Source organism: Buteo buteo, chromosome 18, assembly GCF_964188355.1.
Source record: "Buteo buteo chromosome 18, bButBut1.hap1.1, whole genome shotgun sequence".
NCBI lineage: Eukaryota > Metazoa > Chordata > Aves > Accipitriformes > Accipitridae > Buteo > Buteo buteo.
This window is the reverse complement of record NC_134188.1, coordinates 29,724,236-29,748,197: the sequence shown is the minus strand read 5'-3', so window position 1 is coordinate 29,748,197 and position 23,962 is coordinate 29,724,236. Positions and strand designations below refer to the sequence as shown.

Sequence of the window (23,962 nt, the reverse complement as noted above, 5' to 3'; positions counted from 1 at the left end):
AAACAGGCACAGTGGGGCCAAGGCCCTTCCCAGCACTGGGCTGGCAGGGGGCTGCTGGGAAGGGGCTGGGATGGTGCCAGCCCCTGCCTGCTGCGCCCCTGGCTCCTGGGCACCCTGCTGGAGGGGGAGCCCCCTCCCCAGACCCGCTGCGTGGGAGGCTGAGCCCTGCTGGGATCTAAACCCCCTCCCCAGCCCTGCTGCATTGGGGTCTGAGCCCCAAGAGGGTCTGGGTCCTGTTGGAGTCGGACCCTCACCCCTGTCTCTGCTGCGCTGAGCCCCGCTGGGGGCTGAACCCCCCCAGCCCCACTGTGTTGGGGTCTGAGTCCCACTGGGGGCTGAACCCCCCTCCCCAAACCCACCATGTCAGGGGCTGAGCCCTGTCAGGGTCTGGGCACCATCGCAGTTGGACCCTCATCCCTGTCCCTGTCACCTCGGGGGCTGAGCCCCACCAGGGTCTTGAGCCCCCTCCCCAGCCCTGCCATGTCAGGGGCTGAGCCCCGCTGAGGGCTGAACCCCATGTCGGGGGCTAAGCCCTGTGAGGGTCTGAGCCCCACTGGAGTCAGACCCTCACCCCCATCCCCATCTCTGCCACGTCAGGGGCCGAGGACCTGCCGACACATCCAGTGGGGTGTGAGCCCCATTCCTGTCCCCCCGCAACCTCCCACTGTGGCTCCCTGTGCTGCCCCTGCCGCGTTGGGGGGTGATGACAGGGGGGGCCCCCCTGCACTGTCATGTGTGCCCCCCCCCGTTATGGTCGAAGGTTGCGTGGGGCGGGCCGGGTTGAGCAATGGGGCAGGGCAGGTTGTGCAACAGCCCCTCCTGCCCCCATATAGGGCCGGGGGTGGCAGAAGCCCCAGGCACACCATACACCATGGGGGTCCCCACTGCTGTCCTCTGCCTGGCCTGGACCCTGGCCCTGGCATGTGCCCACCCCCTGTGAGTGGGGTGCCGGGGACCAGGGGGCATGTGGGGTGCTGGGGGAGGGGTGTGGGGCAGGGAGCTGGGGGGGGGGTATGTGGAGCAGCTGGGGGAGTGGGGTAGGGGGTGTATTGGGGCAGGGGGCTGCAGAGGGCTGTATGGGGTGGGGGGGGTGGGGCAGGGGGCTGCATGCCAATGTGGGGACACGTACATGGCTGTTTGGGGGGGGGGGCTGTGCTGTGAGCCCACGGTGCTGCCTTTCCCCAGGACCCAGAGCAAACTGGAGGCAGCTGGAGGAGGGCACCCCCATGGGGCTGAGCCCCCCAGCAACGACACTGGTGAGAGCCCATGGGACTGGGGGGGGGGGGGAGGAGGGCAGAGTCGCATGTGGGGCACAGAGGGGTGTGTGGGGCATGGCAGGGGCTGTGATACGGGGGGGGTGTGTGTCTGTCTCGCGGGGGGGGGTTGCACCATTCTGACACCCCCCCAGACTTGGCCCAGCTCTGCGCAGACGAGGGCAGATTGGACGCCACCACGCTTAGCGAGAATGGCACCATGCTCTTCTTCAGAGGTGGGGCCGGGGGTCACGGGGGGGGGGGGGCGTGGGGCTGGGGGGGCATGGGTCATTGGAGGAAAATGGGGTCTGGGGCAAATAGTGGGAGATGGGGTCTGGATAGAGGCTGGGGAGAAATGGGATATGGGGGGGGCAGGGGAATGGAGTTTGTGGGGCTGGGGGAACTGGGGGGGTGGGACATGGGTCCTGGTGGGTCTGTGGGAAATGGGGGACAACAAGCCTGGCACTGGCAGGTTGGGGCGGGGGGACTAAGATAGGGGGGAGTCTGGGGGAGATGGGAAGGTGTTGGGAGGAAGATGGGGTCCACAGGGGCAGATCATGGGGGGGCTGTCGGGGGGGGAGGTCTGGATAAATGTGGAGTGGGGTGCAGACGGGGCTCTGGGGGACAATGAGGGGCGGGGGGGTGGCTGTGGGGCACCCTGCGGCCAGGGGCTGTGGGAGCAGAGTGTGGGGCAGCGCCGTGAGCCCCTTCTACTGCCTGCCGTGTGGCTACCACTGTCCCTGCCCAGGCGAGGAGGTCTGGGAGAGCTCCCACGGGGGGCTCCGGCTCCATGCCCGCCCCCTGGCCGCATCCTGGCCCGAAGTGGGGGGCCCCGTCGAGGCGGCGCTGCGCCTATACAGCCGGCAGCACCCCCAGGAGCACCAGAGCCTCTACCTCTTCCAGGCACGGCCGCGGGTGGGGGGCAGCGGGCGCTGGGTTGGGGGCAGCAGGTGGGGGGGCAGTGGATGGGGGTCCAAGGCTGGGTGGCCCCACATGCCGCCATGGGGGGGCCAGGCAGGCTGCTTGCAGGTTGGGGGTCTCCCCCTCTGCCCGGACCCCCGAGTGGGTCCATGGGGCTGGCCTGTGGAGGGCGTTCTTGGGGCTGCCGGGAGGGATGAGCCTGGGGGTCCTGGGCTGTGGGTCGGGTCTGGGGGGGGGGGCGTTCTTGTCCTGGAGGGGGGGGGGGGGTCCTGTCCTGGGGGTCTCCCCCCGGGTCTGGCCCCACGGGGGTCCCCGGGGTGGTGCCCGTGGGTCTCAGCCCGTGGGGTGCTTGCAGGGCGAGCAGGTGTGGGCTTACTTCGGGGGGCAGCTGCAGCCCGGCTTCCCCCGGCGCATAGGGGACGAGTTCCCGGGGGTCCCTGGGGGGCTGGATGCCGCCGTGGAGTGCCACCCCGAGGAGTGCGGGGGCGAGACCATCCTCTTCTTCAAGGGTGAGCGGGGCCCGGGGTCAGGTGGGGGAGCAGGAGGCTGACGGCCAGGGGGCTGCCGTGGGGTCCAGAGGGGCAGCCATGGAGCACCGAGGGGGCTGCCGTGGGGCGGCAGTGGTGGGTGGCAGGGGGGCTACTGTGGGGCACGGAGGGGCTGCAGGGGCTGGGGGGGTGCGGTGCGGGGCTCACGTTGCCGGCAGCCTCGCTGAGCTTTGCCAGCTGTGCCAAACCGCGCCGGCGGTGCCGTTGCCGTGCGCAGGGGACACGGTGTACGCCTTCGACCTGGCGCTGCGGGTGACGAAGCCGCGCACGTGGCCGGGGCTGGGCCCCTGCGACGCCGCCCTGCGCTGGCTGGAGCGGTACTACTGCCTGCGGGGAACCCGCTTCCAGCGCTTCGACCCCCTCACTGGCGAGGTGCGCCCTGGCTACCCCCGCGATCTCCGCGACTACTTCATACCCTGCCCGGGCCGAGGTGAGTGCCCGGCCACCCGCTGGGGACCCCCTCCCAGGGGGCTCTGAGCCCCACAGCAGCAGAGGGTCCCCGGACCCTGGGGTCCGGCTGCTGCCCGCAGTGCCCCGGCCCCGCTGCCAGCGCTGCCGCTGCCGGCAGGGCACGGGAACGCCTCGTGGGGGGCTGCTGGTGACCGCTGCAGCGAGATGCCCTTCCAGGCCCTCCTCTCCGACGACACTGGACGCATCTACGCCTTCCGTGGTGAGGGGCGGCAGGGGGCTAGGGTCGGCCGGGACAGCGGCAGCGCTGGGGGCTGTGTGGCAGGGGCTGCGGGGCGAGGGACGGTGGTCCTCTGTGGGGCCATGGAGCGTGGGGCTGGCTGTGCCGCGGGGCCGTGGTGGTGGGCTGCAGTTGCGGCCGTGCCGTGGGGCTGTGCCGTTGGGCAGGGCTGCTGACGCATCCCGCAGGGGGTCTGTCCTTCCGCCTGGACTCGCTGCGGGACGGGCACCACGCCTGGCCCCTGGGACAGACGTGGCCGGGACTGGAGGGAGAGGTGGATGCCGCCTTCGCCTGGGACGGACGCACTTACCTGATACAGGTCTGGCCCCGTGGGGATGCCCTGTCCCCATTCCCATCCCCTGTGGGTCCCGCCCCCATCCCCAGCTCGCTGCCCCACTGGCAAGACCCCCCCTCAGGCCTATGCCTGAGATGGGGCAGCTCAGGCACCTCGATCCTGGCACTGTGGCTTGCTGGGGGACGTCACCCCTGGGACCAGGGCATCTCGAGGAAGTCACCCCCCCCGCCCCGGGGCAGCCTGGGGACGTGGAGGCACAGCATATGGCGGTGGCCCCCACGACCGTGCTGCCCTCGCCCCCAGCCCCCTGTGGGATGCACCTCCAGGCCCTCCACCCCCGCCCAGAGCCCCCGGGCACCCTCTAAAACCCGTCCCCAAGCCTGCCCCAGCCTGCAGGCAGCCCCGTGGCCCTGCCTGTCTCTGCCCATCCCCAGCTATCCTGTACTTGCCTGATCCCTCTCCCGTCTCCATCCCTGCCCACCCGTGGCCCACACCATCTGCTCTCCCCAGGGCTCCCAGGTCTCCATCTTCCTCTCGGGGCAGGGCCACCGGCGGGTGCTGGGTTACCCACGGGCCCTGCAGGACGAGTTGGGGGTCTCCAGCACTGACGCTGCCTTCACCTGCCCCGGCTCTGCCAACCTCTACCTCATCACAGGTAGGCAGCCGGTGAGCCGGGACCCTCTGGTGCCAGGGTCTCTGGGGGGTCGGGTGTGGGGGCTGATGGGTGCTGTGCCGACAGGGGACCGCATTCGGCTGGTGGACCTGACGCAGACGCCACGGCAGGCAGGCGAGCCGGTGCCGCTGCCCCACGACCACGTGGACGGCGCCATGTGCACCAATGACGGCGTCTTCCTCTTCCACGGCCCCAGCTACTATCAGTACCACAGCGTGGCCCAGCTGCTGGGGGCCAAAGAGCCCGTAGCCCCCCAGAGTATCGCCACCCACTTCTTCCACTGCCCCCAGTGACCGGGGCTGGTGCCACCGCCTGGGCCCCCACGGTGCTGCCAGTCCTGGGGCTTTGCTGGCCCTGGCATGTCTGTGGCTGGGATGCAATAAAAGCCAGGGAGACCCTGAGATCCCCCTGCTCTCTCTGGGGGTGCTGGGGAGGGCGGTGGGGCCGGTGCAGGCGGGTTGCAGTGGCCGCGGGGCAGCATGGTGCTGTCCCTGTCCCTGTGCCCGTGCCACCTTGGCTGGCTGTGGCAGGGGCAGTGGGGCAGGACCCGGCAGGTGCAGGTCCTCAGGTCTTGCGGGGGTGTCCTGGTAGGTGACTCCCAGCGGATGTGGTATGGGGGGGCAGTCCATGGCTGTGGCAGGCTGTACCGGGCTGAAGTGGGCTGTACCATGCTGTGCTGTGCCACACAGCACCACCTGGTGCTGAGCCACACCATACTGTGCTGACTGAAACGTGTCGTCCTGTAACGTGCCACAGTGCACAGTGCTGTGCCGTGCCTCATGGCACTATTGTGCCATGCCATGCCATGCCATGCCATGCCATACCATACCACACAGTGCTGTCCTATGCCCTGCCGCGCTGTCCCACACGGCACCCTGTCCTGTTGCTCTGTGCCACATTGTGCCATGCTGTGTTTTACCCCACCATGTGTCCTGCACCACACTGTGCCGCACTATACTGTGCCGCACTGTACCACACTGTACTGACCCACACCACCTGCACTGTGCCACACTGCACCACTCCATGCCATTCCATCCTGCCTGGAGCCATGCTATGCTGAGCCATGCTGGTGTACTGGGCCGAGCCGTGCCCTGCCACACCACAGCCCTGTGCTGTGCCATGCCACGCTGTCCTGCCCGGTGCTGGGGAGGGCACCCCAGAGCACTAGGTCCAGTGCTGGGCTCCCCAGTACGAGCCAGGGACATGCCGGGTAGAGCCCGGCCAGGGCCGTAGGAGGCTGCGGGGGCTGCCCGGCTGGAGAGGAGTCAGTTGGGGGGGTCCCATCCGTGGGCAGCAGCACCTGCGCAGGGGCAGGAGGATCCAGGCTCTTTGCAGCAGTGCCAGGGCCAGGGGTGCAGACTGGCACACGGGGGGCCCCACTGAGCACCAGGAGACACTCGTCACTGTGGGGGTGACACAGGCATGGGCTGCCCAGGGCAGTGGTGGGGTTGCCGTCCTCAGGGGCTGGACATCATCCTGGGCCACCGGCTCCAGGGGAGCCGGGCTGGACCAGAGGGACCCTGGTGGTGCCGCCAGCATCACCGGTCTGTGACTGTCGCTGCCGTTCCCTCCCAGCACACCCTGCTCCTGCAGTCCCCCTCTGTGCTGTGCCGTACCAGTGCCCTGTGTGTCCCCCGTGCCACGCTGTGCTGTACCAGTGCCCTGTGTGCCCCCTGTGCCGTGCTGTACCAATCCCTTCTGTGCCCACCCCCCGCTGCCCCGTGCCTGGCTCTGCCACCGGTGCTGTTTGAGGCCGTTCTGCGCACTTGTGTCCTGTCCAGTGCCGCGCCGGTACGTGCTGTTCTGTACCATTCTGTGCCACGTGTTGCCATACCGTATGTTAGACCATGATGTACTGTGCGCTACTGTACCGCACCATGTGGTACTGTGCCATGACAGATCTTGTGTCCCTGCACCGCAGCCTGTCCCCCCACTTGGCACCGTCCTGCTCTGTGGTGCTCCATGCGTGCCAAGCCGTGCCGTGCTCCACCCTTCTGGGTGGTACGCTGCCCCTTGGTGCTGTGCTGTGCTGTGCCGTGCCATGCTGTGCCACGCTGTGCCGTGCCATGCTGTGCCATGCTGTGCCGTGCCAGACAGGATAGTGCCGTGCGGGTCTGTGCCACGCTGCTCCGCTCTGTCAGGTGCTGATCCGGCCTGCTCCCCACTGTCTGTGCCGTGCTGTGCCGTGACACACTGTGCCGTAGTGTTACATGCCGCGCCCTTCTGAGCCGTGCCGTGCTGTCCCGCTCCACCGCGCTCCCTGCTGTCCTGTGCCGTGCCGTGCTGTGCCGTGCCATACAGTACCGTGCTGTACCGAACTGTGCCGTGCCATACCGCACCGTGCCGCACCATGCTGCACCGTGCCGTACGGTGCCGTGCCGTGCCACGCCGTGCCGTGCCGTGCTGTCCGGGTCCTTCCCGGACCGCGTCCCGCTCCATCCCGTGCTGCGCCGTGTGGACCGATCCCTGACGGTGCCGGTGTCAGTGCCGTGCTGTACAGGTGCCGGTGCCGTGCCGTGCCGTACCGTACCGTACCGTACCGTACCACACCGTTCCGTTCCGTTCCGTGCCGTACCGTACCGTACCACACCGTACCGTTCCGTGCCGTTCCGTGCGGGTGGGGGTGGGGGTTCTGTCCCCGCCCCGCCCTCGGAAGCGGAAGCGGAAGCGGAGCCCCCCCGCCCCCCGCCCGCGGAGCCGCCGCAGGTACCGGCCGGGCCGCGACGGGGCCGGTGTCGCCTGGGCCGGGGGGGGGGGGGTGTCTCGGGGGGGAACCGGTGGGACCGGGACCGGGGGAGGGGTGAGGGGTGGGGGGTGACGGAGCTGACCAGCCCCGGCCCCGCTCTCGCTCTGCGCTGCGGGGGGGGGGGGCGGCCTGGCCGGGCCCGGCCGGGTTTGGGGGCAGCCGGGGGGCTGGGGGGACCCGGGGGCGGGCTGGGGAGGGAGGGCTCGGCCAGGGGGGGCCGTGAAGACCGCCCCCCACCAGACCCAGGGTGAGGGTCCTGGGGCCGGACGGTAGGAGCAGGGGGGGGGTTTCCCGTGGATGCGGGGTCCGCCGTGGGGGTCTCCTCCCGGGGAGGCCGGGGCTTGGCTGCGGGGAGGGGACGGGACCACGGGGGGGGCGCCGTGGCCGCGGCTGCCCCGCTGCCCCCCGCCCGCAGGCCCCATGGACACGGAGGTGCCCCGGGGGCTGTAGGAGCCGCCCGCCAGGCTCAGGTGAGGGTCGGGCGGGGGCTCGACCGGGGGGGCACCCGCCGCCCCCCCTTGTGCCGCCCCGTGCCGCCTCGCCCCCTGTGTGCCCCCCCCCCGTCCCGGCCCCAGCGATGTCGGGGTCCCTGAGCAAGCGGAGCGACCTGGCCAACGACAACAGCCGCCTGGGGCTGAGCCTGGGGCTGCAGGCCCCCCCCGAGCCCGGGCAGCTGCTGCGCCCCAAGGGCCCCCCCGGCTCCCCCCAGGGCCCCCGCCTCTATGGCAGCACGGAGCTGCAGGGTGGGGGGGGGCCGCCCGCCCCAGCCGGCGAGGAGCCGGCCAATGCCAAGTGGGTGAAGGACGGGCAGAACCAGCTGCGCCGGGCAGCCGAGCGGGACCAGAACCGCAACGAGCTGGGGCCCCCCCCTGAGGAGCTGGAGGTCTCGGCCCGCAACGCCCGCAATGCCGGTGGGGGGGCCCTGCCCCTGCTCATCGACCTGCGGGGCACCGAGGAGGACGAGGAGGAGGAGGACGAGGAGGAGGAGGAAGAGGAGGAAGGGGACGGGGACTCCACGCCGGTGCAGAGTGACCCCATGACGGCTGAGTCGGAGCAGAGTGGGGAGCGGGCGCCCCGCGAGCACGGCCGCAGCGCCAGCCTGCTCTTCGGGGTGCGCAGCGGCACCGCCAGCGACGAGGACTCCAGCTGGGCCACGCTCAGCCAGGGCAGCCCTGCCGGCAGCTCCCCCGACGATGCAGGTGGGCACCCGCGGGCACCGGCCCCACGGCGGCCCCACGGCTGCCCCGCGGTGACCTCTGACTGCCCAGACTGCCCCGCGGTGGCCTGTGACTACCCCAGGGCAGCCCCCGCCTGCCGCACGGCGGCCCCTGCCTGACCCGTGACTGCTCCCGCCTGCCTGGTGGCTGTCCCTGCCTGTCCCACTGTGGCCCCACCTGCCCCACAGCTGCGCCTGACTGTCCCGCGCCTGCCCCTGATTCCCCCACGGCTTCTCCTGACCACCCTGTGGTGTCCCCTGCCAGCCCCTGCCTGCTCTGCCTGTCTCACAGCGGTCCCTAGCTGACCCACAGCTGCTCCTGCCTGCCCCATGGCTGCCCCGATTCCCCCATGGCTGCCCCATGACTTCCTCTGACGACCCTGTGTTGGCCCCTTGCCTGACCCACAGCAGGCCCTGCCTGCCTGTCCCCATCCCGCTGTGCCCAGCCAGGTCCAGTTGGCCCCACATCTTCCTCCCCCTGTCCTGGCTGTGTCCACTGCTCCCCCCAGCCCGTCGCTGCCTGTGCTCCCCCCTGTCCCTGCTGGGTGCTGGTCCTGGCCCCCCAGCCCCTCTTGGCTCCATGGCACCCCACTGTGTGCCCGCCTGCCCGCATTGTACCCCCCAGCACCCTTCCCTGGCCGTGCCCCCCTGTGCCGTTGCTGGCAGCGTAGTCCCCACTGTGCCCCGTGGCGCTGGCCCTGCTGCGCCATCACCCCCAGCCCCTCTTTGGGGGTGTGGCCCTGCCAGCCCCCGCAGCCCCTCCATGTCCCCTCCCCAGGCTGTAGATCCCCTCATGTCCCCAGCTCCCTGTCCCCACGCCTGGCAGTGTCACCTCCCTGTCCTGCGTGCCCCCACACCCCTGCGGCCTGTGCTGTCCCCTGCGCTCTCTGTGTCCCCATCCCTCTGCTCCCGCTGTCCCTGCGTCCCCATCCCTGCATCCCATCCCTGTGTCCCTCCATCCCTGCGTCCCCATCCCTGCCCCCCCCCCGTCCCCGCCCTCCCCCCCCCGCGCATCCCGGTCCCGCTGGCGCATCCCGGTGCTGCCGTCAGCGGTTGCCGGGGAAACGCCTGGTCCAGCCCGGCCGCAGGTGAGCGCTGCCGCGGGGACCGGGATGGGGGCCGGGACGGGGACACGGACCGGGAGCGGGCTGCCCCACAGCCTGCCGTGGGGCCAAGGCTGCCGCGGGGCCCGCCGTGGGGAGGGGGCTGCGGGTGGGGCGGGGACGGGCCGGGGGGGGGTTCCGGGCCCCGCGGCGGGTGGTGAGGCCGCGGGTGCGGGGGGGGGGGGGCTGCGGCGGCGGGACAGGCCCCACGGCGCCCCACGGCCGGGGCCGCGGGGGCTCCAGGCTGCGCTCTGGCCGGCAGCCGGCACGACCCCCGGCATGGGGCGGTGGCACCATGTGCAGCACGGACTACTTCGTGGCCATCGTCCTGCTGGACACGCGCCCAGGTAGGGCCGCGGCGGGGGCCGGGTGGGGGCGCGGGGGGCTGCGGCACCGCCCGGCCGTGGGGTCTGGCCTGGGGGCTCCGCGGGGCCATGAGCGACTGCGGGGTCCCTTGACGGGGAGGGGGGTGTCTGGCACCCTGACCGGCTGCAGGGCCGTGTCCTGCTGGGCCTGGGGGCCCCTCCGTCCTCGTGGGGACGTGGGACCCCCCTTCTTACTGCAGTGGGGGGCCCTGGGCCCTGCCTGGGCGCAGGCGCCCATCTTCAAGGCAATGGGGTGCCCACCTCGCTGAGCACCGGGTGGGGTGCCTGGTCCAGGGGGCAGGGGGGCTCCGTGGGGCTGAGCGTGGGCCCCGTGCTGTGCCGGGGCTGCCTGGAAGGGCCCGTCCCCGTGGTGCCCGGCCGTGACCGGCCCTTGCTTCTCCCCCAGATTCCTTCTGGACCCGCAACTCCTTCGAGACGGACTCGGACCTGCCTGCGGGATGGATGCGGGTGCAGGACACCTCGGGCACCTACTACTGGCACATCCCCACCGGCACCACGCAGTGGGAGCCCCCCTCGGGGCTGGCCCGTGGCTCGGCCCCCGGCTCCCCTGGCAACACCCCCTCCGAGGAACCACCGGTGAGTTGCGACCGTGGGGACCCATGGGGCTTGGGGCCGTGGGGCTGCCCCACGGTGCGTGCCCTGAGCCGGACCCGCTCTCCCCACAGCTCGCCTGGACGGGCTTCGCCCCGGCTGAGCGCTTTGGCGAGGGAGATTTCTGGAAGGTGAGAGGGGGCAGTGGGCAGCTGGGGGGTGCAGCACCCCACGGTGCCTGGCCCCTGCCAGCCCCCCCCTCCCTCCCCAGGACCCCGCAGCGGAGGAGGCGGATGATGAGCCGGGAGCGCAGGATGAAGAGCTGCCATCACCGGGCCTGGCCTCGCCGAGCGTGGGGTGCGTGGCGGGGACATGGAGGGTGTGGGGCCCGCAGGGAGGTGTGACCCCAAGGGATGGGCAGCGGGAGGGGGTGGCGTGGGGGTGGCATGGGGCGGGAGCTGGGCCCTGTGCATGGGGTGGGGGGCTGGGGTCTCCCTACCGGTGCCCAGGGGGCAGCAGCCGGTGACGATCCTTTCGCTCTTGCAGCGCGGCCCTGGCCGAGGAGGACAAGCCAGGCTCCAAGGTAGGCCTGGTGCCCAGCCCGGACCCCCCGCGCCACGGGGCTCCCACTGGCTCATCTGGCCCCTTCCTCACCATCGTTGCCCCCACCGGGGTCTGGGGTCTGCCCCGCTGCCAGGGGGCAGCTGGGACCCCCACCTCAGGGTTGCAGCTCAGTGCCATCACCGCCATGGGAGGGGGCTCAGCCGGGTCTGGGGTGTGTGGTGCCCCCGCTGCGGGGTCTGCCCTGCCCCGAGGATTGGGGGGCACATGGGGGCAGGCGGGCGGCTGGGGTCCCCATGCTGTGCCTGCCCCACGCTGTCCCTGCAGCGCTTCGCCGTGCGCTCGCTGGGCTGGGTGGAGATGAGTGAGGATGAGCTGGCACCAGGCCGGAGCAGCATCGCTGTCAACAACTGCATCCGCCAGCTCTCCCTGCACCAGCGCGGCCCCCCTGGTGCTTGGGGGGAGGTGAGTGCCCCCCTGCCCCGCACGCCGCCTTCACCGGCAGCCACCAGCGTGGCTCCTGGGACCCCCCCTGACGCTGCTCCCCCCAGGGCCGGGCGATGCTGCTGCTGCTGGAGAATCAGACGCTGAAGCTAGTGGACCCGCAGGATCAGGCCCTGCTGCATGCGCAGCCCGTGGCCAGCATCCGCGTCTGGGGCGTGGGGCGCGACAGCGGCAGGTGGGGGGCGCGGGGGGTCCCCCCGGGGATGTGCTGGACGCACAGGTTGGGGGTGAAGGGGGATCTGTGCCTGCGGGGCGGGGGGGGGCTGCGTGGGACCCTGCAGGGGCTGTGCGGGATGGCGCCATGTGGGGAGCATGATGCAGGCGGGCACGGGCGCAACGTGGGGTCTGTGCACACGGGGGGTGGGTGTGGGGCGCGTCCCCTCCCACAGGTCCTGGGGACGGGGTGGGGGGTGTCCAGTGCCTGCAGGGTGTGCGGATCTGGGGCATGGGGCTGTGGGGGTCCTGTGCTGGGGGGGGTGTTGGGCTGTGCGGGATCCGGGTGCATGTGGGGTATGGGGCTGTGGGGTTCTGTGCACCCATGGTGCAGGGGTGTTGCAGGGTCCCAAAGCTGAGCCCCCAGGCGTGCTGAGGTGGGGAGGGGTCTCGCAGGTGAGGCACAGCCCTGTGTGGGTGCGGGGGAACTCATGTGGCGGGGGCCTGGGGGGACATGCGTGTCCTGGCCCCCCTAATTCTGCTCTCTGGCTCTCTCCTGCTGCGCTGGCCGGGGACGCAGGGAGAGGTACGGCAGCCCAGCCCTCCACCAGTCCTCCCAGTCCCATCCCTCACTGGGCTGGTAGTGGAGGCATCCAGGGTGGCGTGGTGTGGAGCTCGGGGCGGCTGGTGTGGCCGCGGGGAGTGGGTCCTGAGTGCAGCCTCTCCGTGCAGGGACTTTGCCTACGTGGCCCGGGACCAGCTGACGCAGATGCTCAAGTGCCATGTCTTCCGCTGCGAAAGCCCTGCCAAGAACATCGCCACCAGCCTGCACGAGGTCTGCTCCCAGGTGAGCCCCCCCGAGTCCTTCCCAGCCAGCTCTGAGGTCTGTTCCTGGGTGAGACCCTCCCCACCCCAGTGTCCCCAGGGAGCAGCCAGCTGGTGGGTCTCTGTGGGGTGCAGTGGCCCCATGTGGGGAAGAAGGGCCGGGGGCTGTGGTGTGACGGCTGGCGGGGGCCGGTGCCCCCGTGCTCTCCTTAGATCATGGTGGAACGGCGAAGTGCCCGGGCGCTGGCTAATGGCCTCTCCATGGACCCCTCCAGGCTGGTGGAGATCCCCTTCCAGGGTATGGCGGGGGGGGGCTGGCGTGTGCTGGGGGCTGTATAGCTGGGCGCGGGGGGGTAGTTGTGGGACGGGGATGGCTGTTGGGGAATGGCTGGGGTGGGGGCTGGGCATTGGGGTACAGCGGTGGCGGGGGGCCGGGTGTTGGGTGACGTGGTGCAGCGGTGTTGGCGCGAGGCTGACCCTGCCCTGTGCCGCAGTGGAGTTCCCGGCGCCCAAGAGCGAGGTGGTGCAGAAGTTCCCGGTGTGCTACCTGGGCTGCGTGCCCGTCGCTAAGCCCGTGGGTGAGTGGGGGGGGCACTCGCAGCCCGTGGAGCTGCTGTGGGGCAGGCGCCCCGGCCCCCCTCCTGCATGCCCCTGAGCCCCACCGCCCATCCCCAGGCATGGATGTCATCAACGCGGCGCTGGAGGCGGCGCTGGCCACCGGCAGCAAGGAGCACTGGACCCCCATCGTGGTCAACGTGGCACCCGCCACCCTCACTATCACCCACGAGCAGGTGGGTCCGGCCCCGCGGTGCCCTGTTGCCGTCCCCATCCCAGCGGCGTGGCGGTGACTCCTGATCGCGTGCCCGCAGACGGAGGCGGTGCTGTGCGAGTGCCGTGTGCGGTTCCTGTCCTTCATGGGGGTGGGCCGGGACGTGCGCTCCTTCGCCTTCATCATGGCCAGCGCCCCGGGCGCCTTCCGCTGCCACATGGTCTGGTGCGAGCCCAACGCCGCGGGGCTGAGCGAGGCGCTGCAGGCCGCCTGCATGGTGAGTGTCCTTCGCCCCGGCCCCATCCCCGCAGCCCCCTCCCCGGCCCTGCTGCTGACCCCGCTCTCCCCAGCTGCGCTACCAGAAGTGCCTGGACGCCCGGCCCCAGGCCTCCAGCTCCTGCCTGCCTGCACCGCCTGCCGACTCAGTGGCCCGCCGGGTGGGCTCCTCCGTCCGCAGGGGCGTGCAGACCCTGCTGGGCAGCCTGAAGCCCAAGCGCCTGGGGGCCCAGACGCCGTGAGCCGGGACGGGGGGGTGGGGAGCGACCGAGACCCCTTCCCTACCTGCCGCCCCCGGGACAGGACGGGGGGGACAGGACGGATGGGGCGGCAGTGCCGGGGACGCGCAGGGCACCGGCGGGAGGGCGAGCCCGCGCCGGGGGGTCGGGCATGCGTGTGTGCGAGCGTCCCCGTGCGTGAGGGGCTGCGGGGCACGCGCCTGTGCCGGGGTACGCGCCGAGTGCCATGCCCTGCCGTGGCTCTGGCCCCTCCGGCCGTGCCTGTGGGTCGTGGGTCCTGCCCCACGTGGCGGGGCGAGCCCCCCTCGGCCCCGCGGGGACGCCGGCGCCGGCATGGCAGGGGTGCGGGGCTCGCCCTGCCCCGATGCATGTGGTCTAACCTGCGGCGTGGGGCTCCCCGGGGCTGCTGGCTCCGGAGCCACCACTCCTGCTGTAACGAAGATCTGTGTTGTACTAAATAATTAATAAACCCATTCCACCAGCCCGGCCTGGCCCCTTCCCTGCACCACCCGCCCGGAGGAGGATGAGGAGGAGCAGTGGGGCCGCCTGCTCCCCAGTGCATCCCGTGGGGCCTCGGGCAGGAGCCACTGGGTCCATCACACCTTTATTGTGCCGCGGGTGGTGGCGGCGGCCGGCGGGAGCTCGGGGACAGGCAGGGACCTGCCTCAGCCCCCGCCTGTCCTGGCTGATCCCGCTGCCCTCAGCAGAGCCGCCGCTGCTGCCAGAGCGCCTGGATGTGCGGGAAGGGCAGCGCCGGGCGCAGGGGCTGGCAGAGGCCGGGGTCGGCAGAGCGGCCGGTGCGGAGGGCGCAGAGCAGTGCTGCCTTGCAGGCGGCCAGGCAGGGCTCGCGGGGCGGGTGGCCCTTGTGGAAGAGGAACCAGAAGCGCTGGAAGAGGTGCTCGTCATCCTGGAAGCGGCGGATGAGCTGGTCCCAGTCAGCCGGGAAGGCGCTGGGCAGCCCGTAGGCCTCGCGGGCACGGTAGAGGCGCTGCCAGTGCGGCTCTGCCCCCGGCGCATTGGCCTCAGTGAGGTTGAGGATGAAGGTCTCGTGGTCCAGCACGGCATGGGAGCTGCCGGGGTAGGCGCCGTCCACCTCATACACGCGGTAGCCTGCGGTCAGGGTGGGCACGGTCACGGGCGGGCGGCGGCACCGTGGCTGGAGGGGTGGGCAGTGGTGGGGTGGGGGGTCAGGGCGCACCGGGGTTGAGGTTGATGTAGGTGGTGACGCTGGGGGCCACAAAGGCGACGGAGACGGGGCGCGTCAGCGTCTCCTCATCATAGAACATCTCGAACTCATCCACGTGCGTGTGCCCAAAGAACTGAGCCGCGATGGTGCCCTCAAACCTGCACCAGGCCAGGGCGTGAGGGCTGCCGGTGCCCAGACCTCTGCCCTGGCCCCGCTGTGCTGCCCGGCAGCAGGCATAGTGCAGCCAGTCCCGTCCCTGCCGTGCTGCCCGGCAGCTGGTGCGGTGCAGCCTGTCCCGTGACCCGCAGCCCCCCCGCCACCCCATCGTGCTGGGCTCAGCTGACACCGCTCGTCCAGGCTGTGCCTGTCAGCGCTGGCTCCTGCCCGGCCCTTGCCCTGGCTCCGGTGCAGCCCTGCCTGGCATGGGCAGCTTTGGGCTCCCGACCCCAGACACTCTGGCACAACACCATCGTCCCCTCGCCCCGTCCCCTCACATGCCACCGCCGAATCCGCTGTGGGCTGGGCAGCACGGGGGGGGGGAGGTGGGGGGGCCACAGGACTGACCTGCTGACAATGCGGTAGTAGTTCCAGCTCCAGCTGCGCAGGCAGTGGGCCGGGGGGATGTGCCCGATGATGTGCACCTAGGAGGGAGGGGAGGACGGGGGTGGGCTGGGGGGTGCCCGAGACCCCCTATGTGCAGGGACAGCACCCCCCTACCCTGCCCTCACCTTCTCCCCTGCCTGCTCGGCAGCTGCCAGGACCCCCACCAGCCACTGCAGCTGCCCCGCAGGGTCGGTGGAGTTGATGAGGAGCCAGAAGTTGGCCTGGGAGCAGAAGTTCATGTTGAGGGAGACGAGGCGCAGCCCAGGCCAGACCTGCACCGTGTAGAAACCAGCAGCCCTGCAGGCACGGGGTGGGGGGCGGTGTGAGCGCTGCCGGCTCCCCTGCTCCGCCACACCCCTCCTCACCACGGCCCCTGTGCCCGCCCTGGGCCCCCCAGCTCCCTGCCCCACCCTGGCACCCCCCTCCCCTCTGCCTGCCTGACCAACGCCCCCCACACCCACCCTGTGCTGGAGCCCCCCTTGCCCCTGCCCACCCAAAGTGCCCTGCACCCCTACCAGCCCCAAGCTTCCCCTTGCACCCTTACCAGCCACAAGCTCCCCCTTGCACCTCCCAGTATAGAGACACCCAGCCCCCCGCTAACCCGAGACACCTGCACCCTCCCAGCCCCAAGTTCCCCCACCCCAATCCCTCCTAGCCCAGGGCTCCCCCTTGGCCCCCCCAGTATGGAGACTGCTCTGTGCTCTCCCAGCTCTGAGCCCCTGCTAGCCCTAAGCCCCCCCTTGCCCGCCCAGCTGGCAGCCGCCCCCACCGGAGGGTCTCCAGCGCCGAGGGGGGCAGCCAGTCCTGCCAGGCCTGGGCCATGGCGTCGTACAGCCAGGCGGAGGACTGGTTGCCCCGCACGTATGGCGGGGGGAAGGCGTTGACGGGGGTGGCCTCATGGTTGCCTACGGCCGGGTAGACGGGCAGGGAGCCCAGGTGCTGTCGCAGCAGCCCGGTGACGGTGCGCAGGGCCAGCAGCTGGTCCTGTCGGCTCTGCTGCCAGACATCGTGCGCCGGGATGTCGCCTGTCCAGTACGCAGCGGCAAAGGGGGCAGCGCCGGGGAGCTGGGCCAGCAGCGCCTCAATGGTGTGCAGCGGCAAGTCACACTTGCCGTACTCGCCCCAGAAGCCGGCGCCGCCAGGACCGGGGCGGACGGCGCCACGGCAGCAGAGCGGGTCGGGGCAGGCGGCCTCGCTGCCTGGCACGTAGTGGCGGTCCCAGTGCAGGTCGGTGAGGAAGAGGAGGCGGGCGGTGGGGGCGCCGGGTGGCGGGGGCACCGGGGGCCGCACCGGTGGCTTGGGGGTGGCGGGAAGGGAGACGTTCCAGGCGCCGAAGATGTCCCAGCGGCCGCAGCGCCGGCCCAGCAGCAGCCCGCAGGCCTCGCCGGGACGCAGCACTGAGCGGGCCCAGGCCGACACCACGTCCCGCTGGAAGAGCTGCACGGCCTGCCGGCAGATCTCGGGGCGCGCCAGCCGCAGGTCCTGGCACAGCCGGGCCGCCACATGCCCCACGCGCACCACGTTGGGCTCCAGCTGCGGGACAGGGACTGGCTGGACTGTGGCCGGCTCCCTGGGACGGCCCTGCCGTTGTCGCTGCCCCTCGCCCGCCAGCCGGGAGCCCCGAGGCCGGGGGTCACCCGCAGCCGCCCAGTTCCCCGCCATGCCCCAGCCCAGTTCTCCTTTTGGGGAAGGAAGCGGGAGCCCGCGGAGGTGCGTCCCCAGCCCGTCCCCGTCCCTCAGAGCGGAGCCGCTGGCCCGTCCCGTCCCAGCCCGTCCCCGTCCCCGTCCCGGTCCCGTGCCTGTCACGAGTCACGACGTGCCCCAGCCTGTCCCGGCCCCGTCACGACGTCCCGGCCCGACCCAGCTCCCGCCGCCAGCCCCGTCCTGTCCCCGGCCCCGTCACCGCCCTGACCCGTCCTTGTCACCGCCCTGACCCGTCACCATCCACCTCCTGTCCCCGTCCTCTCCTGACCCCGTTCCTCTCCCGGACGCCGCTGGCCCCGCTCCGCCCGTCCCTGTCCCGGTGCCGGTGCCGGTGCCGGTGCCGTCCCCACCTGCAGCGCCAGGTCCAGCGCCCCGAAGAGCAGGTGACAGACCGGGCACGACACGTTCCGCCAGCCCCAGCGCGGCGCCGCCTCCAGGAACGCCTCCGCCCCGGCAGGGGGCGACCCCGCCGACAGCGACAGCGACAGCGATAGCGATAGCGCCAGGGCCAGCGGCAGCGAGAGCGGGGGGGCCGGGCCGCGGCTCCGAGCCCGCGCCGCCATGGCCGACAGACGCCTCCGCCGCCGGGGGCGGGGCCTGGACCGCGGGGCGGTGCCGAGGGCGGTGCCGGTGCGCGGGGCGGGGGGGGAGAGAGCAGGGCGAGGGCGGCGCCTTTAAATGGCGCCAAGAGCATGATGGGAGATGGAGTCCGCTGGGGAATTGTGGGAGATGGAGTCTCCTTGGGCACTGTGGGAGATGTAGTCTCCTTGGGGCACTGTGGGAGATGGAGTTTCGTTGGGCAGTGTGGGAGGTGGAATCCCTTGGGACACTGTGGGAGATGGAGTTTCCTTGGGACACTGTGGGAGGTGGAGTTTCGTTGGGGCACTGTGGGAGATGGAGTTTCGTTGGGCAGTGTGGGAGGTGGAGTTTCCATGGGGCACTGTGGGATATGGAGTCTCCTTGGGCACTGTGGGAGATGGAATCCCTTGGGGCACTGTGGGAGATGGAGTTTCATTGGGCACTGTGGGAGATGGAGTTTCCTTGGGGCACTGTGGGAGGTGGAGTTTCCATGGGGCACTGTGGGATATCGAGTCTCCTTGGGCACTGTGGGAGATGGAATCCCTTGGGGCACTGTGGGAGATGGAGTTTCGTTGGGACACTGTGGGAGATGGAATCCCTTGGGGCACTGTGGGAGATGGAGTTTCGTTGGGCACTGTGGGAGGTGGAGTTTCCATGGGGCACTGTGGGAGATGGAGTCTCCTTGGGCACTGTGGGAGATGGAATCCCTTGGGGCACTGTGGGAGATGGAGTTTCATTGGGCACTGTGGGAGATGGAGTTTCCTTGGGGCACTGTGGGAGGTGGAGTTTCCATGGGGCACTGTGGGATATCGAGTCTCCTTGGGCACTGTGGGAGATGGAATCCCTTGGGGCACTGTGGGAGATGGAGTTTCGTTGGGACACTGTGGGAGATGGAATCCCTTGGGGCACTGTGGGAGATGGAGTTTCGTTGGGCACTGTGGGAGGTGGAGTTTCCATGGGGCACTGTGGGAGATGGAGTCTCTTGGGCACTGTGGGAGGTGGAGTTTCCATGGGGCACTGTGGGAGATGGAATCTCTTGGGGCACTGTGGGAGATGGAGTTTCGTTGGGGCACTGTGGGAGATGGAGTTTCATTGGGACACTGTGGGAGATGGAGTTTCCTTGGGCACTGCGGGAGATGGAGTTTCCTTGGGCACTGTGGGAGATGGGAGTTTCCTTGGGACAGTCTGGGAGATGGAGTTTCCTTGGGACACCGTGGGAGATGGAGTCTCCTTGGGGTCCTGACCTGGCCGTGTGGGGTCACTACACCCATGGTTGGCTCCAAGCACCCGCTGCTTGTGCAAAGATGCCTGTGGGTGCAGGGGGTTTGCGTCTGTCTGTGTGTTCCAATTCGTATGCGTCTCTCCCACTCTGTGTGCGTGTGCACATGTGTGTCTGTGCACATGTTTGCTGCAGCTCTGTTTGTGCATGCATGTGCTTGTGCATGTGCTTGTGTGTGCATGCACGCATGTGTGCCAGGGTGTGTGCAGCAATGTGTGTCTGCGTGTGCACACATGTGTGAGTACAGTCCCGGTGGGCACAGTGCAGCAGGACTCCCTGGGTATGCTTGGGAGATCCAGCAGGACCTGGTGTCATGCTGTTCCCCACCGGTGCCGTGCTGTCCCGGCACCGGTGCAGAGTCCGGCAGGGCTGTCCCAGACACGGCCATCCCCAGCCCCGGGCACTGACCCAGCACTCCTGTTGGTTGCACCGGCTGCTGCCCCAGGGTGCGGGCATTCCCCCAGTAGAGGGGCCCGGTCCCATGGCCCCCTGTGCCCTGAGCGGTGCGGAGTCCTGGTCCCTCACGGCTCTGGCCCGTGGACCCCCCAGTGCTGGGTCAGGCCGAGTGCGGTGGGAAGCAGCGGCACAGGTGGGCGCAGGCAGGCGCAGGGTGAGTTTATTGTGGCCAGAGCCCAGGAGTGGAGCGGGGAGACCCCAGGCTGGGCTGAGGGCACTTTGACCCCCCCCCACCCCTGGCCTGTCTGGCCCTGAGGGTCTCCCTGCCCACTCAGGGAGCTCCTGCCCCAGCTCTGTGGCCCCAGCCCAGCCTGGGCACGGTGGCGTGTGCAGCTGGGGGGCACTGGGGTTGGCACTGGGGGTCCTGGGGCTGTGTGGGGGCTGGTGAGGCCCTGGAGCAGATGGGTGAGGGGGGGCATGGGGGACCCGGAGGCTGGGGGTGCACTGAGCTGTGCCAGGCACACGGGGGGCACAGGGAGGTTGCCAGGGCAGGCGGGGGCGCGGGGGGTGCAGGCAGAGCCCGGGGGCTGTGGGGGCCAGGATGGCCAGCTCAGGGGGGTCCGAGGCTGCTGACGGTGGTGTAGCTGAACTTGGAGAGCGAGGCATTGGCGTTGGCCACCTCCTCCTCGAGTGGGCGGCGTGGGCAGACGCGGCGGCAGCCGGCGCAAGTGGCCAGGAAGGCTTTGCGGAAGCGGCGGTTCATGAAGCAGTAGATGAGGGGGTTGGTGCAGGCGGAGGTGTAGGAGAGGAGGTGGATGAAGGAGATGGGCGTCCCCGAGAGCGCCCGCTGGGCCGCCTGCGGGGCGAAGGCACGCCACGTGTTGGCGGTGAAGATGGGCAGCCAGCAGAGGAAGAACATGGCCACGATGACCACCAGCATGCGGATCACACGCCGCTTGGCCACCAGCTTTGCCTCCGAGCTGTTGATGCGCGCCCGGTCCTGCTGCGCGCCCGCCGCGCCCAGCGCCCGCAGCTCCAGCGCGCCGCCCGGCCGGGAGAGCTGCAGGTAGCAGCCATCCCCCTCGTCACAGGTGGGTGCCGGCTCCCTGCTGCCGTTGCGCTGAGCTGTGGGGTGGAGGGGATGTGGTCACGTCCGTGGCACCGCGGGGACCCGCGTCGCCCCGAGGCCCTGAGCGCATCCTCCACTGGGACGCAGCAGGGTGTCGGGACGGGATGCGGCACAGGGCCCTGCGCAGGGACGGGTCCCCAGGGAACCCCCCAGCTGTGGGGACCCAGGGTGGGGGCTCAGCCCTCCCCCTCGTCCCAGGGCAGGGGCCTCTTCCCATGGGGGTGTTCTGCTGCGGGAGGTGAGGGCAGGGCTGAGCGGTGCCCCCAGCTCTGCCCCACGCCAGCCTGGTCCCTCACCTGCAGCCTCCCCCTTGATGTCCAGCTCGAAGCGGATGCCTCGGTAGAGCTCGCGGGAGATAAGCCCATAAGCCACAATCATCACCACGCCGGGGATGAAGAAGAGGATGAGGAGCAGCAGGACATACCTGGAAGATGTGGCACCAGTCGCTCAGTGGCCCCTCGCCAGCCTGGCCGCAGCAGTGGGGCCGGCGGTCGGACCGCATCGTGCCTTGTGCTGGGGTGCCGGGGGCGGATGGGGGTCCTGGGGCTGACTCACCAGGCCTGCCGGACGTGCTCACTGGGCCACTTGTGGGTGCACTGGCTGATGGGCGGGCGGGCGCCATGGGTGGACATGGCGTGTGTGGTGCTGTAGACGGCATACGGCAACATGAGCAGCGCCGACAAGAACCAGGTGCTGGCGATGACCCGGCAGGCGTGCGACCGTGTCTGCCAGACGCGGGACTGCAGCGGGTTGCAGATGGCACTGTACCGCTCGATGGCGATGGCCACCAGGCTGAAGGTGGAGACCGAGACGGAGATGCCTGCAGGCAGCAAGGGTCAGCGTCCACAGCACGTGGAGTGGCACGCAGGGGCTCAGCCCTCCCCCAGCCCCCGCCTGCCACCCCCTCGTACCCATGAGGTAGGCCATGAGCTTGCAGACGGCCTCTCCGAAGATGAAGGTGCCCATGAGGTTGGGGATGAGCGTAAAGGGCATGCAGCAGACTGCCAGCATCAGGTCGCTGAGCGCCAGGGAGAGCAGGAAGGAGTTGGTGACGGTGCGCAGGCGGCGGTTCAGGAGCAGCACAGCCACGACCAGGGCGTTCCCACAGACGCTCAGCACAAAGATCAGCGTGTACAGCAGGACACGCACTGTCAGGTCCAGGTCTGTGGGCGGCAGGGTCACGGGCTGCCATGCGGACACCTTGGTGGCACCCCGGCAGGGGAGGGCAGCGTGGCCGAGGAGATGTCCCCCCCCGCAGCCTGCAGGCATCCTGGCACAGGCGGGCAGTGTGGCCGAGCACGGTGCAGGCACCTGGGCTCCACCTCTGGCCGTGTCCAGCAGGCTCAGTGGGGAGCTGGGAGCCGGGAGCCGGGCACCCAGGTTGCCTCCATGTGGATGTAACCACAGCAGACGTGGGGCCGGGATGCCCCGGCTGCTCCCCGGCTCGGCTCCATGGACATCCCACTGCCCGGGCTGGGTTCCAGTGCCGGGGCACCCTGTGGTGCTGCCCCTGTCCTGCCCATACCCCAGGGCTGAGCCCTCGGCCATGCTGGCAGGACGTGGCTGCCTGCGGCTGCCCCTGGGCCCCTGCCCTCCCGGCGCAGAGGGAGCTGGATGCCCGAGCCCCCCGCTCCCCCGGCCGCCCTGGGACGTGACTGGGGTTGTTCATCCCCGGAACCGAACAACAGCCGGTGCTGGCACTGCATCCCACTGCCCGCGGAGCCCCGGCTGGGCACGGTGGAGTGGGCCGGGGGTCCTGGCCCCCGGTGGTGGGGCAGGTGGGCAGTGGCTGTGCCCCTGCTGGGGTCCCCTCCACCTTCCCACTGCCCCCCTGGGCCGAGCCCAGCTTGGACCCCGGGCAGCCCTTGCCGTGCTGGCTCTGCTGCCTGCCGCGCTGCCCCAGGAGCCGGCACCGGGACCGGTGGACCGGGGACCAGGGCTGAGGCTGGGGACAGCGGCCGGCAGGGCGTGCCGGGCCCGGTGTGGCGTGCCGGGGACGCACGGGGGGGGGGGCACGGCGGGTGCTGTGGGCTGCACCGCGCACGCAGGCAGGGAGCACCGGGGCACACGGCGGGATGAACCGGGGTGCGGCGGGATGGACCGGGCAGGCGGATGCGGGGCACCGGGGTGCGTCGGGCAGGCGGGTGCGCCGGGAGGCACGGCGGGCTGCACCGGGGTGCGCCGGGAGGCACGGCGGGCTGCACCGGGGTGCACCGGGAGGCACGGCGGGGCGAACCGGGGCGGGCGGGCGGTGTGCACGGCGGGACAGCGGGGGGTCCCTCCCGTCCCCTCCCGGTCTCACCTTTGGGCGCCGGGGGCCCGCGGAAGCCCCTGCGGAGGAGGTCGCAGGCGGAGCCGTTCCCGGCGGAGCCGGTGCCGGTGCCGGTGGCGGTGCCGGTGGCGGAGCCGGAGCCGTTCCCGGGGCGGCAGAGCAGCTCCTGCAGCGACTCGTTGAGGCGCCGCGGGTCCATGGCGCCGGCGGAGCCGCCGTCAGAGCCGCCCCGCGACCATCGCGCCCGCCCCGGCGGCGGCACCGGGAGGACGCTCGGCTCCGCTCCGCTCCGCTCCGCTCCGGAGCCGCCGGGAGAGTGAGCGGGGGCGGCGCCCGGCGCGGGGCGGGCCGGGGCCGGAGGCGGGGGGCGGCGGCGGGGGGAGCTCGGGGGGGGGCGGCGGCGGGGAGCGGGGGGACGTGGGGGGAGGCAGGGGAGTTTGCGAGGCGGGGGTGTGCGGGGGACGGGGCTGGCGGCGGCGCAGGGCGGTGGGCGCCAGGGACAGCGGGAGCGGAGCAGGGGGGGCGCGGGGGCGCTGGGACAGGGCTGCGGCCGGAGCCAGAGCCGGCGGGGCCCCGGGCGGGTTGAGGGGGTTCGGGGAGGGGGGCTCGCCCGGTGGTCGCCGGGGGCGTCCGCAGGGCCGCGCCCCGGAGCGCTCCTGGGGCACCGGGCGGCGGCGGCGGTCACCGGGCGGCTGTCAGTCACCGCGGCGGCGGTCACCGGGCGGCGGTGCGGGCGCCCGCGGCTGCCGGCTGCGGGTGCCCCTGGGGACAGCACGGCGGGGCTGGGGGACCCGGGCTGCCCCCGGCCCGGGCCCGGCTCGCCCCCAACCCCGGGCCGCCCCGCTCCGGGCCCCCGCCCGGTTCCCGCCGCCGCTTTTCCGGGACCCCCCGGCACCCCGGGCCGCCCCCGCCCCGGCACAGCCCGGCGCCCGCCCCTGCCCCTGCCGCTGCCCTCCTCCGTGTCCCGCCCCATCCCCGTCCCCGTCCCGGTCCCGGTCCCCGTTACGGCGCTGTGCTGGTTCCTGAACAACTCGTCGTTACCCAGCAACGGTTGTCACGGTTACCCAGCAATGGTTGTCCCCGCCACCCAGCAGCTGCTGCTGCTGTCCCCCCCCCGGCCCGGGCAG

General features: G+C 71.4%; 4 protein-coding genes across 5 annotated transcripts; 2 read left to right on the top strand and 2 right to left on the bottom strand.

The window, feature by feature from the left end:
- Positions 1–861: 861 nt before the first annotated feature.
- On the top strand, positions 862–4,773 carry HPX (hemopexin). Its single transcript, XM_075050493.1, has 10 exons — positions 862–936; positions 1,186–1,256; positions 1,409–1,489; positions 2,002–2,156; positions 2,530–2,683; positions 2,940–3,152; positions 3,291–3,392; positions 3,599–3,729; positions 4,216–4,360; positions 4,445–4,773. The coding sequence occupies exons 1-10, from the start codon at positions 872–874 to the stop codon at positions 4,669–4,671; spliced, it is 1,344 nt and encodes a 447-aa protein (XP_074906594.1). The 5' UTR covers positions 862–871; the 3' UTR covers positions 4,672–4,773.
- A 2,266-nt stretch (positions 4,774–7,039) lies between these two features.
- APBB1 (amyloid beta precursor protein binding family B member 1) lies at positions 7,040–14,180 on the top strand. 2 transcript variants are annotated; one of them, XM_075050377.1, is made up of 14 exons: positions 7,040–7,084; positions 7,540–8,323; positions 10,215–10,405; positions 10,495–10,551; positions 10,632–10,717; positions 10,907–10,943; positions 11,249–11,386; positions 11,473–11,600; positions 12,311–12,425; positions 12,617–12,701; positions 12,898–12,981; positions 13,079–13,194; positions 13,273–13,449; positions 13,523–14,180. In XM_075050377.1, the coding sequence occupies exons 2-14, from the start codon at positions 7,702–7,704 to the stop codon at positions 13,688–13,690; spliced, it is 2,004 nt and encodes a 667-aa protein (XP_074906478.1). In that variant the 5' UTR covers positions 7,040–7,084; positions 7,540–7,701; the 3' UTR covers positions 13,691–14,180. The 2 variants fall into 2 exon arrangements, with proteins under 2 accessions (XP_074906478.1, XP_074906479.1); XM_075050378.1 differs by lacking the exon at positions 7,040–7,084 and adding an exon at positions 9,706–9,790 and having other exon boundaries at positions 8,213–8,323; positions 13,523–14,177.
- A 95-nt stretch (positions 14,181–14,275) lies between these two features.
- SMPD1 (sphingomyelin phosphodiesterase 1) lies at positions 14,276–17,791 on the bottom strand. Its single transcript, XM_075050379.1, has 6 exons — positions 17,531–17,791; positions 16,246–17,009; positions 15,602–15,773; positions 15,438–15,514; positions 14,886–15,031; positions 14,276–14,797 (listed from the first exon to the last, which is right to left on the bottom strand). The coding sequence occupies exons 1-6, from the start codon at positions 17,741–17,743 to the stop codon at positions 14,388–14,390; spliced, it is 1,782 nt and encodes a 593-aa protein (XP_074906480.1). The 5' UTR covers positions 17,744–17,791; the 3' UTR covers positions 14,276–14,387.
- Positions 17,792–19,654: 1,863 nt separating this feature from the next.
- On the bottom strand, positions 19,655–23,133 carry CCKBR (cholecystokinin B receptor). The gene is made up of 5 exons (XM_075050492.1): positions 22,866–23,133; positions 21,475–21,726; positions 21,119–21,383; positions 20,860–20,987; positions 19,655–20,559 (listed from the first exon to the last, which is right to left on the bottom strand). The coding sequence occupies exons 1-5, from the start codon at positions 23,032–23,034 to the stop codon at positions 20,045–20,047; spliced, it is 1,329 nt and encodes a 442-aa protein (XP_074906593.1). The 5' UTR covers positions 23,035–23,133; the 3' UTR covers positions 19,655–20,044.
- Positions 23,134–23,962: the final 829 nt, after the last annotated feature.

Coding starts and splice junctions, on each gene's coding strand:
- HPX (XM_075050493.1), top strand. CDS start 872: ATGGGGGTCCCCACTGCTGTCCTCTGCCTGGCCTGGACCCTGGCCCTG. Junction 1,257..1,408: donor GCCCCCCAGCAACGACACTG/GTGAGAGCCCAT, acceptor ACACCCCCCCAG/ACTTGGCCCAGCTCTGCGCA. Junction 1,490..2,001: donor CACCATGCTCTTCTTCAGAG/GTGGGGCCGGGG, acceptor GTCCCTGCCCAG/GCGAGGAGGTCTGGGAGAGC.
- APBB1 (XM_075050377.1), top strand. CDS start 7,702: ATGTCGGGGTCCCTGAGCAAGCGGAGCGACCTGGCCAACGACAACAGC. Junction 10,552..10,631: donor GCGAGGGAGATTTCTGGAAG/GTGAGAGGGGGC, acceptor CTCCCTCCCCAG/GACCCCGCAGCGGAGGAGGC. Junction 11,387..11,472: donor CCCCTGGTGCTTGGGGGGAG/GTGAGTGCCCCC, acceptor TGCTCCCCCCAG/GGCCGGGCGATGCTGCTGCT.
- SMPD1 (XM_075050379.1), bottom strand. CDS start 17,743: ATGGCGGCGCGGGCTCGGAGCCGCGGCCCGGCCCCCCCGCTCTCGCTG. Junction 15,774..16,245: donor TCGGCGCTGGAGACCCTCCG/GTGGGGGCGGCT, acceptor CCGTGCCTGCAG/GGCTGCTGGTTTCTACACGG. Junction 15,515..15,601: donor CCGAGCAGGCAGGGGAGAAG/GTGAGGGCAGGG, acceptor CCTCCCTCCTAG/GTGCACATCATCGGGCACAT.
- CCKBR (XM_075050492.1), bottom strand. CDS start 23,034: ATGGACCCGCGGCGCCTCAACGAGTCGCTGCAGGAGCTGCTCTGCCGC. Junction 21,727..22,865: donor CGGGCCCCCGGCGCCCAAAG/GTGAGACCGGGA, acceptor TGCCGCCCACAG/ACCTGGACCTGACAGTGCGT. Junction 20,988..21,118: donor GAGCACGTCCGGCAGGCCTG/GTGAGTCAGCCC, acceptor CACATCTTCCAG/GTATGTCCTGCTGCTCCTCA.